Below are 13,845 nucleotides of genomic sequence, written 5' to 3' on the forward strand. Positions count from 1 at the left end.
GAATAATGTTATACAGATCCATTGGTTGGGAAGGATTCTTTCTTGAGGTACACTTTTTGAAATTAATATTGAGAAATAAGTGTTACAAATGCCTCACAATCTTTATCCTCATCCATATAACATCCATAGTCCTAGCCAGTTCATCCTGTAACTGTAATTTGTGGTTACTGCTATTCTACTGAAAGAATGTTTTTTCATGAACATCTGTCTTAAACTTTATATTCTTCCTTTGCCACATAGAAAAATTTTGGGAGCAAAGCATCCTGCTCAGCAGCAAGCCAGGGCGAACGGCCTCGTGGTGGCTTGCCCCTCTGGTCCAAAGTGCCCTGGAGAGTCTCCTCTTTTGCTATTTTTAAGAGCCCCCRTGTTCCTACTTTTCATTTAATTTCAATGCCTAAAGCTCAGTGAAATAAATCTAGGCCTTTCTTTCCTGGTCTTTATGTGTAAGTGGTGAGGTTGACTTGCGTCCTACAACTTCATTCAGAGGCAAAGTCAACCCCTGGGAATGCCTGGATAGGACTGGGGTTTTGTGGTGCTTTCAGAAATTATTCCTGACTTGTTTAAAGCTTACCAGATTCCAAGTTACAGTGTTCCTTCRAGCAACTTGCAAGAGGAGTATTAGAAACTGTCTGTGATTTTGTGTGTGTACACACACACACACTCTTTATCCTCCACTCACATTAAGAAAAAAATTTAGTTTTGCTGGATTACTTTTTTCGTCCATTTTTTTTGGTAAATAAATATTTATAGCAACTGGTTTCTGAAACTGTGGTTGCTCTTTAAATGCAGGTTATCCTAATCATTTTTAATGTTAAATTATTTTAAAAGTTTTTAATGTTAAAAATGCCTAGTAAAAATGCTTTTCTCTCAAATATCCAAATTCTCATTTTCCTTTTATTTTTCAAATCAGAATATTACTTGTTCTTCAGTTGCCCTTATCGCTATAGCCGTTCTGTTCCCACTGTTACGGTGTAGAGTCCTGAAGCAGAGGCTGGCAGAGTTTTCAGCACAGCCAGCATCAACGAGTAGCCGTCTGTGGAAGTGCTCCTAGGCTTCTGAAGCAAGCAGAGCAAAATGTCTGGACAAATTAACCTTGGCTTGGCAGCTTTTTAGCATGAAAGCTTTAATACAGCCGCTGGCTCGAGACAAGCATAGCTGCTGGTTCCTGGTAGAGCATCTGGTTTTCTCTGTGGCTTCACAACCGGCTGTGCTGCTACGATGTGGGGAGTGCTGGAAGGGCGAGAATGTGCGGTCAGATATRGGAAGGTGGAGGCTGCTTAGTACTGCTGCGATTACAAATACTGCTAGATTTTCAAGAGGAGCACTGAACTTCCTCCAAGAAGTACAAAGTAGTGCCCAAGCTATGGGCTTCACAATAGTTTAAAGAATGCGACTGTATTCAAGCATTCCTGCATTTTTGCCTTCCATTGATTCTTTATGACTTTGAGACAAAATGCTAAAGCTTTTTCTGCCACAGTTTACCTAGTCTTTAATATGCAGATATACTCTTATGTATTCTTCAGGGAAATGCTAAGGATTAATTAAAAATATTTATAGAGAAGCATGCTAAAGGTAAGAAAATATTACAGAAATATGGGATGGGAGGGTTTTTTTATGAAAATTGTCTAAATTCGTGTCTAAGTATTTGCTCTGGCTTTGTTTCGTAGGCTCAGAATAAAGAAACAAAAGTACTGGCTGCTGCAAAGGTGATTGATACTAAATCAGAAGAAGAGCTAGAAGATTACATGGTTGAGATTGATATTTTAGCTTCCTGTGATCATCCTAATATCGTTAAGCTCCTAGATGCTTTCTACTATGAAAATAATCTTTGGGTAGGTATTTTTTCTTTAAATGTTTTTATTTGTGTCAAAGTATCTTGAAATTTCATTTTTTCCTGGCTTAATTGTAAAGATTATCTTATTTAATCAATTGTATTTCTTGTTACTATTAGGATAACTGTCTACAGCTTTAAAACTAATTTACAAATTGAGAGTATGACTTCTAGCAAACTGTCTTTAAAATTGAACTATCCTGAGTCATCTAGTCAGCAGCTTGAAACTAATATTTGGAAATTAGCAGTTAATTTACATGCATGAGTAGTGTTCTTAGGTTGTGCATATTTGTAACAGCGGGACTTAGATTTTATTTACTTTAGTACAATTTAACATTAGATTCAGAAACGGCAACTACAAAACGAATAAGGGGCTGAAAAGGTCAATCATGTGAAGAATGTATTTATTTTAGATCCAGCTGAATTCGTTGGTAACTCCCAGGGGGGACAGTTTACCAGGACTTGAATCATAATTAGTTTACAAAAAATCTAGTTCTTTCACAAACAAAAGTGTAGTGAGTATTCATGAGACTGTACCTCAGTGTTCTGCTAATCCTTTTGCACTGCATAACTTGGAGTATGAAAATACATTTTATCTTAGGTGATTTGATGCATTTTTATAAGTAATTTTGGGATTGCACAAGGCAAATGTAGCTATATATATTTTTTAAGAGTTATAATGGAAGAAATATCTTAGAAAAAAAAAAGTAACACAGGAGGTTTCCCTGGGGTCGTACAAATATGCTTTATTCCTTAAGCATTAAAAAAAAGGGGGAGGGTGTAATACCATGCTTCCTGATGTAGATTTATTTTGATGGGCTTTGTGAAGACTTGAGTGATCTGAATGGGGAGTAAAATGATACTGTATTACAGAATGGAATAATGAAAAAATTTCCAYGCATAAAGGTCAGCATGAAAGCAAGTACAAAGGGAAGCGGAATATGAAACTGAGTGGATAGGCTTCACTGGCAGAGCAAAGATGGCAGGAAAGAAAAAGAAAGCTGAAGATATAAAATTGCAGATGTATAGTTACTGTGAAGTAGCAGAGCCATGAAAAGTGGCAGTGAGAAGGCTGTAATGATGTGGAAAGTAAACAAAATTAAGTGTGGGGGGGGAGAATTGTATAGTTGGACATTAAAAAAAAAAATGCTATTTGGCTTTCCAGTTTTAAAAACGCAGTTTCTTTACTGAAGCGAGATTTGTCATATTATCAGATTGAACAGCAAATTTAAGAGAAAGAAATTATTTATTCCAGTTTTCCTGCACCTAACTTACTAGTGGTAGATATGTAGCAGCATGTAAATGGTATAGTATTTTAGAGAATGTATGAAGAGCTGCACTATATAATAATTTGTTAGTATATGGCAGTGATGATTAACTATAATAGTAATGTGAAGTAGTTTTATATCACGTAAGTGGTAAATATGAGTGTTACTGTATGAAGCGTAATTTAAGTCTTTTTTTTATGAGCAATTTTGCTCTGACCTTAGAAGTACTCTAAAGCAGAAAATCAAGCTTTTATTTCTCAGAATATTGACTGTTTGAATTATTACAAGAAATGCTCTCTTGCTATCAGTCTGAAAATTATAATTAAATATTTAAAGTTCAAATTAAAGAAAAAGGAAAGCATAGGGAAGAATGGGGTGGCAAAGTCTTGGCTTGCCTTTCCTTTTCTCCCCTGTTCTCCTCATTACCTTATCTTCCTTCTTTTGGTTCTACATGTCAGCATAGTTTGTAGCCCAGAATAGTGGTGGTTTATTTTTGTTTCACCAGGAAACTGGGAAATGGAAATTGAATTCTTTTAGTATTATTAGATTTTGGGACAAGAATTATAGGTATCAATAAGAAAGAAAAAAAATGAATGTAAAAATTTCAATTTATTCATCAAACTTGCTCATTTTTAGTAATTCTTTTAGTATATTTTTCCATATTTTCATTTCATCTGAAACAAATTAATATTGAAAATAGCAATTTCTGCTACTGGAAAAATCATGTAGCTTCTATTCTTGGACTTTTCAATCAAAGAGAGATTATAAAATACAGTACAATAATTGAGAAATGAGTTTGTGGGGATTATGTAAATCACATTACAAGAAGTCAGATTCAAGCTGACCCTAATACTTTTTATTGTGGATTTTTTATTTGGATTAATGTTTTTGTCCGAGGATCTCCAAGCATTGTTCAAACCATTTGCCTGAGCTTCACAGCCCTACTTTTAGTTGGGTAATAGTAAATATTTTGCAGAGGTTAGTGAAATAATTTATCAAGGTCGGAGAGCTTGAAACTCCTGTCCCGTGATAATGCTTCTTTAATCAATGATTCATTTCAGCAGAACCATTTAATTTATAATTTATATATTCTTTTGTTTATATACAGATCCTGATCGAATTTTGTGCCGGTGGAGCAGTCGATGCAGTAATGTTGGGTAAATAATTTCTTTCAAATAATAAACTTCATAACATCTTCATAACACGATAACGGTTGTATATTTTAACTTCACGTTACTGCTTTGAAATGCAACTATTTGTAATGTGTAGGCAATGTGTTTTGAATTTTGGTGGTTTTTAGTGAAAATTTACAACTATGGCTATGAAAATAAGTTAGATTAATTTGGGGGGATTTTTACAGAGTTCATTTACTTTGTAAAACATATTTTTGATGTCTAGGTCCTCTAAATAAATGTGGTGAGCTGTTCTCCTATTCTTACAAAGCTCTGTGTTGTTATATGATGATTGATACGAGCCTTTTCCAGGATATGGTTCTTCCCCTTCCCTAGCTGTCCTCAAAATTATGATAATTTTTTAATATTAGATTAACTTTAAAGTTAGGTTTTCAGTACTAGTTCTCACATTAGGTGAATGCTAATACCAGTAAGTAGAGGATCTTTTCTTTAACATTTCTGTGTACCACACAGAAGATAACCAATCTCTACATTATATAGCTTTTTCACAGTTCAGATAGGGAGGTACAGATAATTCATAATAAGGATCTTTTCAGGTACAAGGGATGAAATTTTTGTTCCCCTGAAATAATCTGAAATTCTGCTATTAATCTAGATAGAGTAAGAATTTTGAGCCAGATATTTTTTTCTAACATACAATGTAGAGAATCTGTCAGTTTTATTAGTTAATTTTTACATATACATCTAGACCAATTGTTGCAAATAAAGGAGGACATAAAAACAGAAAAAGGTCAAACTTACTTCTTTCTCTTTTAGAGCTTGAGAGGCCACTAACAGAGCCACAGATCAAAGTGGTGTGCAGGCAGACACTGGAAGCATTGAACTACTTGCATGAAAATAAGATTATCCATAGAGATCTAAAAGCTGGCAATATTCTTTTCACATTAGATGGAGACATTAAACTAGGTAAGCATGTTGCATATAAAACTTCTTCCCCAGAACTTCAGGTGGTCATATAATTGTATTTTCTTTAGRCTGTATTTTGGCAGAGTTCACTATATATGTATTTAAATGTAAACCTAAGGATGATAATTATTTTTGCAGGTATTGTTACTGTGAAAAAGAAATAAAGCTCAAATAAGTGTCCAAACAGTGCTTGGCAAATTTCTCAGGAATTTCAACAGCAGCAGTTGTAGTCATAATCAATATATGTACCAAGTCTGCCTAAAGTCAGAAGTCCTAGTGCTTCTTAGTAGAGYGTTCTTAAGTATACTTATCTTTATTATGGTAGCTTCAGAACTTCCCACTAAAGTTACTAGTTTTGAAAACAAACATCCTTACTATCATCAAAAAACAGTACTTAATCCTGTTGTCTCTTCTGTTACTTCTATATATGTGTGTGTGTGTGTGTATGTACATACATATAAAATGTTCTTAAGTACTCATCTTAGTTTTTCTATACTTTCTTTATTATTCATTGCACTGATATTAAGATGGAACAATCTGGAATAAAACTAATATAAGTTTTCTCTTGATTCCTATTACTTGGATTTAAGCAAATAATTAAGCAAATTCCCCCCTCTTATGTGCTGGGGAATCTGTGAGGATCCCATCATGAAGACCTCCCAACCACCTGTTGGGAGTGAAAAACATCCCTTCATTCAGCCGGGAAAAGATAGCAGTTGTCTGGATCCACTGGGATCAGTTTCCTCAGGGCAAAATATGCATAAGCTGTCAGCCTTCACAGCGGCTCTGCCAGTGTAAAGCTCCGGGACATAACAGCTTGTGCTCGGGTTTTACAAACTTCTCTCTGTGAAACACCTGCCATCAGGCTACTTCTTTGAAAATGAGTTATACAGAGGGTAAAGATAAGGAGAATCTAAAGATCACCACGGTTAACTGGAGGCTTTTAACTCCTGGCTTGGCCACAGATGTTCTTTTTAAATGTAAGCCAAGCATGTCCAGGTTCACCAAATGTATTTACTACCTAATCTTACTGATCACAGCGTCTCTGCATGGCCAGATGCTAAGGGGTGGCGCATCATCTCTGTCGAGAAATTGGGAATAATTAAGCACCTCTTTTGCTAGATCAATACATTAGCGTGTCTGTGCTTTTGAATAGATTCCCTTGCACGATATGCACCAATGTACGTACAATATTTACGTGTGCCTTTCTTTTCATCTGCAAAGTATAGGTAATTTTTTTGTCTCTTTTTAGTAAGCCTGAGGATTTAGGTATGGACTCACTCTTATAGGCCATATTTTTAATATAGTGGAGCTAATCTCTTTAGTTTTTAAGTACTACTGAAAGAGAAACCATAATGAGATTCTTATGACTAGAGAGAAATTCATTTGTTTTTGTTCATTTTAATTGCCTCATATGACCTGCTTCCTCCTCACGTGGATTGGAACTATATTAAGCTTTTGTCAAGCTTGGTTGGTGTATAGCACTGTGCAGGCTGCCAAACACTACAGCTGAGATCAGAAAGAAGTCTCTCTCTTACATTTATTTATTGGATATATGCAGGTTTGTTAACTATGATTCTTCAAAGAGATTTACTTTATTTTTGAAATGTGTACAGCAGCATTTGGAGGAGCATCTTACTCCTTCCAGCCTGTCTGTACTTTTTGCCTCTGGCACATATAAAAAAGAGTAAATCTTTGTTTTATAAATATGTGAAAGGCAAATGGATTTCCTTCACTGCATATTATTTTCATGAGAATTTTATTTTTTTTATAATATATAGCCCTCAGTATTTCAGATTTTATTTGAACAAATAGCTCTCTTAATCCTCACTTTTTTTTTCCACAGAGCAAAATTAAGCTTCCCAATTGTTGAGCCAATCAAGTCATTTTGTAGATTAAAGCCAGCAACATATGGCTATTTTGTCCCTCTGATCTAATCAGTAGATCTTCATTAAGAAATTTTACATTTATAACAGATGTATAACACTTAAGTGCCTTTTTTGCAATTGAGAAATGTAATGCTTTATATATGAATAATACTAATTCAAAGATTATGTTGATTTTCAGTCAAAATTTACATCAAAGGTGAATATACAGGATTTTAGATATTTAATATAAAGTGAAAAACTAGGTGGAAAGAAACGTGTGAGGTAGAGAAAAATGACAACACAAAAATCTCATTGTAGGAAACTTTGAATTCTGAAATCAAAAATTGAATGAGTTGTCAAATTAGTAAGGGAAGTTAATATACTATTTCTGAGTAATTCCTTTATAGGCTAAAGAAATAATGTAATCCACTTATCCTTACAGCAAATACGTGCATCTGTGTTGAGCCATGTAGTTTAACCTTGGCATTACTTCCTTAGCAGTGAAAATAGCATTTATTAAATATCTTCTATTAGGGATGTTACAAGACCTGTGTGCATTGACACTCATCAAAATATTTTTATCTCACTTTGGAGTTTTAATATTTWAGAATGTTTGTTCTGTAACAAAATATTTCAAAGCAAAGTAGTAAAATATAAAAATATAATACATGTTCCGTCACCAAGTTGATAGTATTTTTACTGTTTGCTTTAAGCGGACTTTGGCGTATCAGCTAAAAACACAAGAACAATACAGAGAAGAGATTCTTTTATTGGTACACCATATTGGTAAGTGCACTGTTTTGCTGACCTTCTAATATGGACTAATGTTTTAATATTACCTTCAGTGTTAGTATTATAAGCTTCATAAAAATGATGTGTAAATTTATTAAAGAATAGCACCTACTTTTTAAATGGTTTCAGTGAAGTCGTCTGCCTTTCTCCTAAGAAAACAAATGCTTCTTTTTCTAATCCTGTATATCATTCTTCTGTTTGCAGGATGGCTCCAGAAGTAGTAATGTGTGAGACATCTAAAGACAGACCTTATGATTACAAGGCTGATATTTGGTCTCTGGGCATTACTTTAATAGAAATGGCTCAAATAGAACCACCTCATCATGAATTAAATCCAATGCGAGTGCTTCTGAAAATAGCAAAATCTGATCCACCTACGTTAGCCCAGCCTTCAAAATGGTTAGTATTTAAATGATGGATTCTCATCCCCTGCCCCATTTGTAGACTTTGGCCTTGACGTATGCCAAGACTCTTAACTTACACTCATGTGTGCAGTTCTGTTAAACCTTATGGGACTAACTTAATGAACAGGTCAGGTACATGCTCTCTCTATATATGTGTATGGTTATATATCCTTGTAGAGTTAGGAATATGGCATTTTTGTTGTAGTTCTTTTTATAGAATTTTTTGTACTGAAAAATGTTGCGGGTTTTGAGAAGTTTGAAAACCAATCCTGAATTAAAATAGCTCTTTACAAGTGCAATAAAAGATCTAAAGACAAAATGAAAAGAAAAATTAGTAAAAGGAGACTTTTAAGAATTTTATACTTAAAGATTTTAAAAGCCAGTATCAGTTTAGTCATTGTAACATGTTTGTATGATGCCACTTAGTGATATAGCAGATGGGATATATTGTAAATTCAGTTCCAAAGGTAAGCCCTTATATAAATGGAAGACTATTTTAAAGATATTTGTGTCACATAGGTCTTTCCATTCCTGTACAATCCTGTTTTCCTAAGTGGATAGGAGGACATGGATTTGTAATGCAGATGTGTGTGGAAGCAAAAGAATATTTCGTTATAGACTATTCTGATGTCAAGACTAAAGGAAAGCCTGTTTGCTTTTTATGTAGGTCGTCAGATTTTAAAGACTTTYTAAAGAAGTGTTTGGAGAAGAATGTGGATGCAAGGTGGAGTGCAGCCCAGCTTCTACAGGTAGGAAGAATTAATTGTTAAGAGCTATTGTTTTTTCTTTTAAAAGCAGAGCAGTATTATGAAGATTTAAGTGCAGGCTTTATTGAATTTATTGGATTGATCGTCACTTGGTAAATTCTGATGAAATAGCATCAAATGCAGATCAAATTCTCTGTTTACATATTTTGATATACGTAACTATTTACTTTGCATGAGTACTGTAATTGTACTTCAATACTTCTAATGGATGAAGGAGATGTATTTACATAAGCAGTCAAGTGCTGACAGGTGTTTTAAAAGGTTTAGTGCTCAGCCACCTTCTGTAATGCTGTCACTGCAGAAGAGCTAAACAAGACTAGATGTGACTAGGTACATTTGATTCTGTTTAACGTCAGCACACGTTTACTTTATCCAAAATACCTCTGGCATGTTGAATAGATTTAAGCAGCAGGACTAAGGAGAGAAAGAACACTGAGACAGTAGGGGTAGGAGAAGAACAGGTTTTCTCTTAAATATTTTCTTAAATGCTTTCTCTTAAATAAAAATGTAGGATTTTATGCTCTTGTTAGGAAAAAAATGTTCTAGAGGCAAAGCTGTATCTTTATAGATAAACTGTTTCCAGATAAAATCTATTGAGAAATAGTTTAACTGTGGAACTGAAAAGAAATGAAAAACATTTCCAGGAAAAATAATCTTTTAAAAAATCTTTCTACTTTTATTCTTTGGATTGTGAAGCAGGTCAGTATAAATAAATTATCTGTATTTCTAGTATGTTTATTGAGCTACTTACCACAATCTATATGAATGCAAATGTTTTGATTTTAAAAGTTCTGCAGAAAAATCTGCATTGATAAAGACARTTTTGATAAATGTTAATACTAGGAATCTTTAGGTATTAGACATAGCAAAACGTAACTTCAAAGAAATTCAGAGAAATCTTATAATTTTCCTACTGTGTATAGTGGAGTCAGCACATAACATTGTGCTTATTTTTTATTTTCACAAGCATCCATTTGTTACTGTTACTTCCAATAAACCAATAAGGGAATTGATTGCGGAAGCTAAAGCTGAAGTTACAGAAGAAGTTGAAGATGGTAAAGATGAGGATGAAGAGGAGGAAACAGAAAATTCTCTGGTCAGTTTAAAATTTACATTTTTACATGTGCAAATAGTTTTAATTATGATTTTTTTTTTCTATGGAGCACTCTAATTTTCTGATATTCTGTCCAGCTTGTGACTTAAATCTTCTAAGAATAAAATAAACATACTATTTCTTACAACATTTTGTATAAACATACATGTTTCTTACTACTATTTCTTACTACAAAATAACAAATCAGTATTTTGAAAATTAGTGTGTACTTAAACTCCTTAAGAACTACTAATAACAAATATTATGTACATTTATGTTTACATCTGCATGTAATGAGATGAATTTTTGAAAATCAGATATGGATTTTTATATAATCACATGAATTTGATTAATGACCATATAAACATATTTGTGCATGATGATTAAACGGTTATGGAAAATATATTATCATCATGCTGTGATCTAAGTTTGTTATTTTTACAATGTGTCCCTCATAGAAAAATGCAAAAACAAGAGAACGTGCCTTACCAAGGAAAGATTGTGTGTCTTCTAAAGATATGAAGATAGGTATTTTTCTAAAGATGCTTAGGAATCTGAGCAGGCCAATTCAGTTGCTCCGGGGGCAAAACCCTGAAGTACAGTAATACGCTAGCAGGTTGYGGAGTGTACAGGTTATCAGCTCTCTGACCTAACCGGCTCAAGTACTATCAACACTGACGTTGACCAGCGCCAGTAGCTGCAACTGCTGGCAGTGGTAGCAGCTGCTTCCTGGGTTTTGCTAAGCCAAGTGCGTGTGCACAAGACGCATAACCTCCCTTCCCTCCTCTTCCCTCCCCGAGCTAGGCGATCCCCTGGCCTTCATACCACTCTGCCTGTATCCCCAGCAGAGCTCCAAGCCYGCGTTCCCACCAACATCTCCAGGGCTGATGAGATGGTCTCGTCTCCGCAGGCATTGCCCATCCCTGCTGATATAGCTGCTAAGTCATGAATCTGCAGGGGCGTTCGGGAGTGAAGTCGACTGTGTGACTTGGTTAAATGCACACAATTGTGAGTTGGTGCCATGTACCATTTGAGAGTGGTTTCCATACTGGTTTAGGAAATGAGAGGTAGATGCATTTACCTTATTTACTCTTGTTCCTTGCAAATACTAGTTGGAAAACATTACTAAGCTTCTGGAACATTTATATGAGGAAATATTTTTTAAGGAATTGTTAGCTTAAGAGAAATTGTTCTCTATATTTACTCAGGAARACCTTAAGGTAGGCAACAGATCTATGATCAAACTCCTGCTTGTTATGTTAGCTAACTTAGTATGTTCCAGAACGCTAATCTACAATTTACAGAGTTCCAATAGAAAATACAGACAGAAATATATCATAATCACTTTGAAGAGCAAAGGGGCAATTATGGTTAAAATGATAGTATATTATTTTGTGTATGTCTGCATGTAATCTGATAACATTCATTCGTATTCCAGCAACAACAATTTCTAGAGTTAAAAATATGTTACTGTTTCTATTCTTGTTCTGTATTACCACTTATTCATATCTGCAGGAAATTTTCACTGTTTTAATAAATTTTCACAGTGCTTAAAGAACAAACCAAACATTTTTTAGACATTTTGACCAAGAGGAAAAGGAAAGCTAAACTTTTTCATGAAGCAGTAAAAGATCATAATATTGCACTCTGTGAGTGCAGCAGTAGCTAAAGCTAAATGGCTTCTTCATAGCCAGCCTGGCCCGGGAAGGTGTGTCTTTCAAAGCTAACTGTAGTTGGGGCTGCCAGGGGAGCTGAAACAGTAAAATAAGGAGCAAAATGATTGCAAAAGACTCTGTTAATTATGTGGCAGGGAGGGCTGACCAGGATCTCTTTCCTTCAATTGAGGTATACTTCATGAAATTACAGGAAATGGAAGAGGGTTCTTGTGAAGTTGTGTTCTGTTCAGAAGAGCCCATCTGTAGCTCATGTACTTGTTCTGTGATAACACCTACCTAATTACTCAAGATTATCAAATTTATGTAACTCTGCCTATAAGTAAAATGTATTAATCCCTCTTCGAGTATTTTTAATAGAACTGTGTTTTACTTCAACGAGAGAATGATTAAATATTTTTCTTCCTTTAACATTTTTAGCAGTTACCTGCAGACAAGCGTGCATCCTCTGACCTTAGTATTGCCAGCTCTGAAGAGGATAAACTTTCACAGAACGCCTCTGTTCTGGAATCTCTTTCTGGGAAAACAGAAACTAATGCAACCGAAGAGAAAAACAGCATTGTATTTCCAGATGATAAAACAACTGGAGATGAATCTGAGGACATTAAATTTGGGGAAGCAGCTGATAACATATGTGATACTACTGTTGGCAATATGAAAGTGCAGAATGGTTCTGTGCCCACTGATAAGGGTGAGCAAGGCAAAATATTGGCCACTGAAAAGAATATAGAAAGACTAGAGGAAGCACATGAAGATATTGAACTCCAGAAAGGAAAGAATGAAGCTGATATGGTTACAAAACCAGAAATAAAGGATGAACAGAACTTAAAAGTAGAGAAAGAAAAAGACATTGGAAATAAACAGATGGAAGAAAATAAACTGATAATAGCACCCACAACTGAAAAGAGCATTGACACTGGGGAAGCCTTTTCTAAGGAAACTGGTGAAAAAGAAGAGAAGGAAAGCAGAGCAGATATTCCAGAAAATAAAAACAGAGAGGTCACTGTAGAAAATACTGCAGAGCAAAAGGAAGATAAAGACAAAGCTCAGAAAGAAGTGGTGATGGACACCACTACAGAAATTTTAGCTAACGCTCAGGATAAAACATCTGATGAAGAAAAGAAACTAATAAGCCTTGGAGTTGACAATAATCAGGACATAGGCAGTGATGATGAAACTCAGATCAGTGATGRGCATAAAATACCTGAGACAGAGGATAAGCTAGCAGAAAGTCAGCCTGAGCAGGTCCATGAGATAATCAGCTCTGAGGAAACAGTGTCTAAAAGCCAAGATAAAACAATCGAAGTAGAGAAGAAACTGGAAGAAAGTGAAAATGAGGATATTTGTAAAATAAGCAACATGGAGGAAAGTGAGATCAAAGACTCTGAAAAAGAAAACACAGACCAGAAGGCAATAGAGAGTAAGCCTGAGGATATTCCTGATAAAGTGGTGGATAAACCAACTGAGACGGACCAGGATGCAGAAGGGCGCAGACATGAGACTATCCAGACAAGCRGTAGTCAAGTAGAGAAAAAACCTTCAGAAATTACTTCAGATGAACTAGTAAGGAATAAGCTTCAAGGTACAGAAGATGAACAAGCCGATGACTCTGAGCTCGCTCCGGTTCCCAGTATTAGCATTAGCACCGAAGAAAATGAGGAAAAAGTTAAAACAGATAATCAAAACAATACTGAAACATTACAGCAGCTGGAATCAGAGACACTAAAGGAAAATGATGCAGATTCAGGCACTGGTTCTGCAGCTGATAACAGCAGCATTGATTTGAACTTGTCCATTTCTAGCTTCCTCAGTAAAAACAAAGAGACAGGATCAATATCTTTACAAGTAAGTATAAGCAACCATATACTTCTTGTATCAGATCTTACATCATTTTGACCCTAAAATCATCTTTGAGTTTTACCTTTGAAACTAGGAAAATTATCTAGTGAAAAACTAGTATAGCACTATGGAATATATGAATCTGCAGAAACCGAGGTGTTCTGAAATGCACTAATGATGTCTAGGTTTTGTGCAGTTATGCAGCAAACAA

At 35.0% G+C, this 13,845-nt stretch overlaps 1 protein-coding gene across 2 annotated transcripts in view; it reads left to right on the forward strand.

Moving 5' to 3' along the window:
* Positions 1-1,647: 1,647 nt before the first annotated feature.
* Positions 1,648-13,845, forward strand: part of SLK (STE20 like kinase) — a 30,144-nt gene continuing 17,946 nt past the window's right edge. Inside the window, exons 1-8 of one of the 2 annotated variants that reach the window (XM_085307936.1) lie at positions 1,648-1,832; positions 4,208-4,256; positions 5,049-5,198; positions 7,780-7,852; positions 8,063-8,257; positions 8,930-9,011; positions 9,997-10,125; positions 12,216-13,640. In XM_085307936.1, the coding sequence (XP_085164062.1) occupies positions 1,746-1,832; positions 4,208-4,256; positions 5,049-5,198; positions 7,780-7,852; positions 8,063-8,257; positions 8,930-9,011; positions 9,997-10,125; positions 12,216-13,640 (2,190 nt within the window). In that variant the 5' untranslated portion in view covers positions 1,648-1,745. The remainder of the gene's footprint in view (positions 1,833-4,207; positions 4,257-5,048; positions 5,199-7,779; positions 7,853-8,062; positions 8,258-8,929; positions 9,012-9,996; positions 10,126-12,215; positions 13,641-13,845) is intronic. The other variant, XM_085307944.1, reaches the window with a different exon arrangement.

Source organism: Rhea americana, unplaced genomic scaffold (assembly GCF_003343005.1).
Source record: "Rhea americana isolate MKP2758 unplaced genomic scaffold, rheAme1 scaffold_104, whole genome shotgun sequence".
Classification (NCBI taxonomy): Eukaryota; Metazoa; Chordata; class Aves; order Rheiformes; family Rheidae; genus Rhea; species Rhea americana.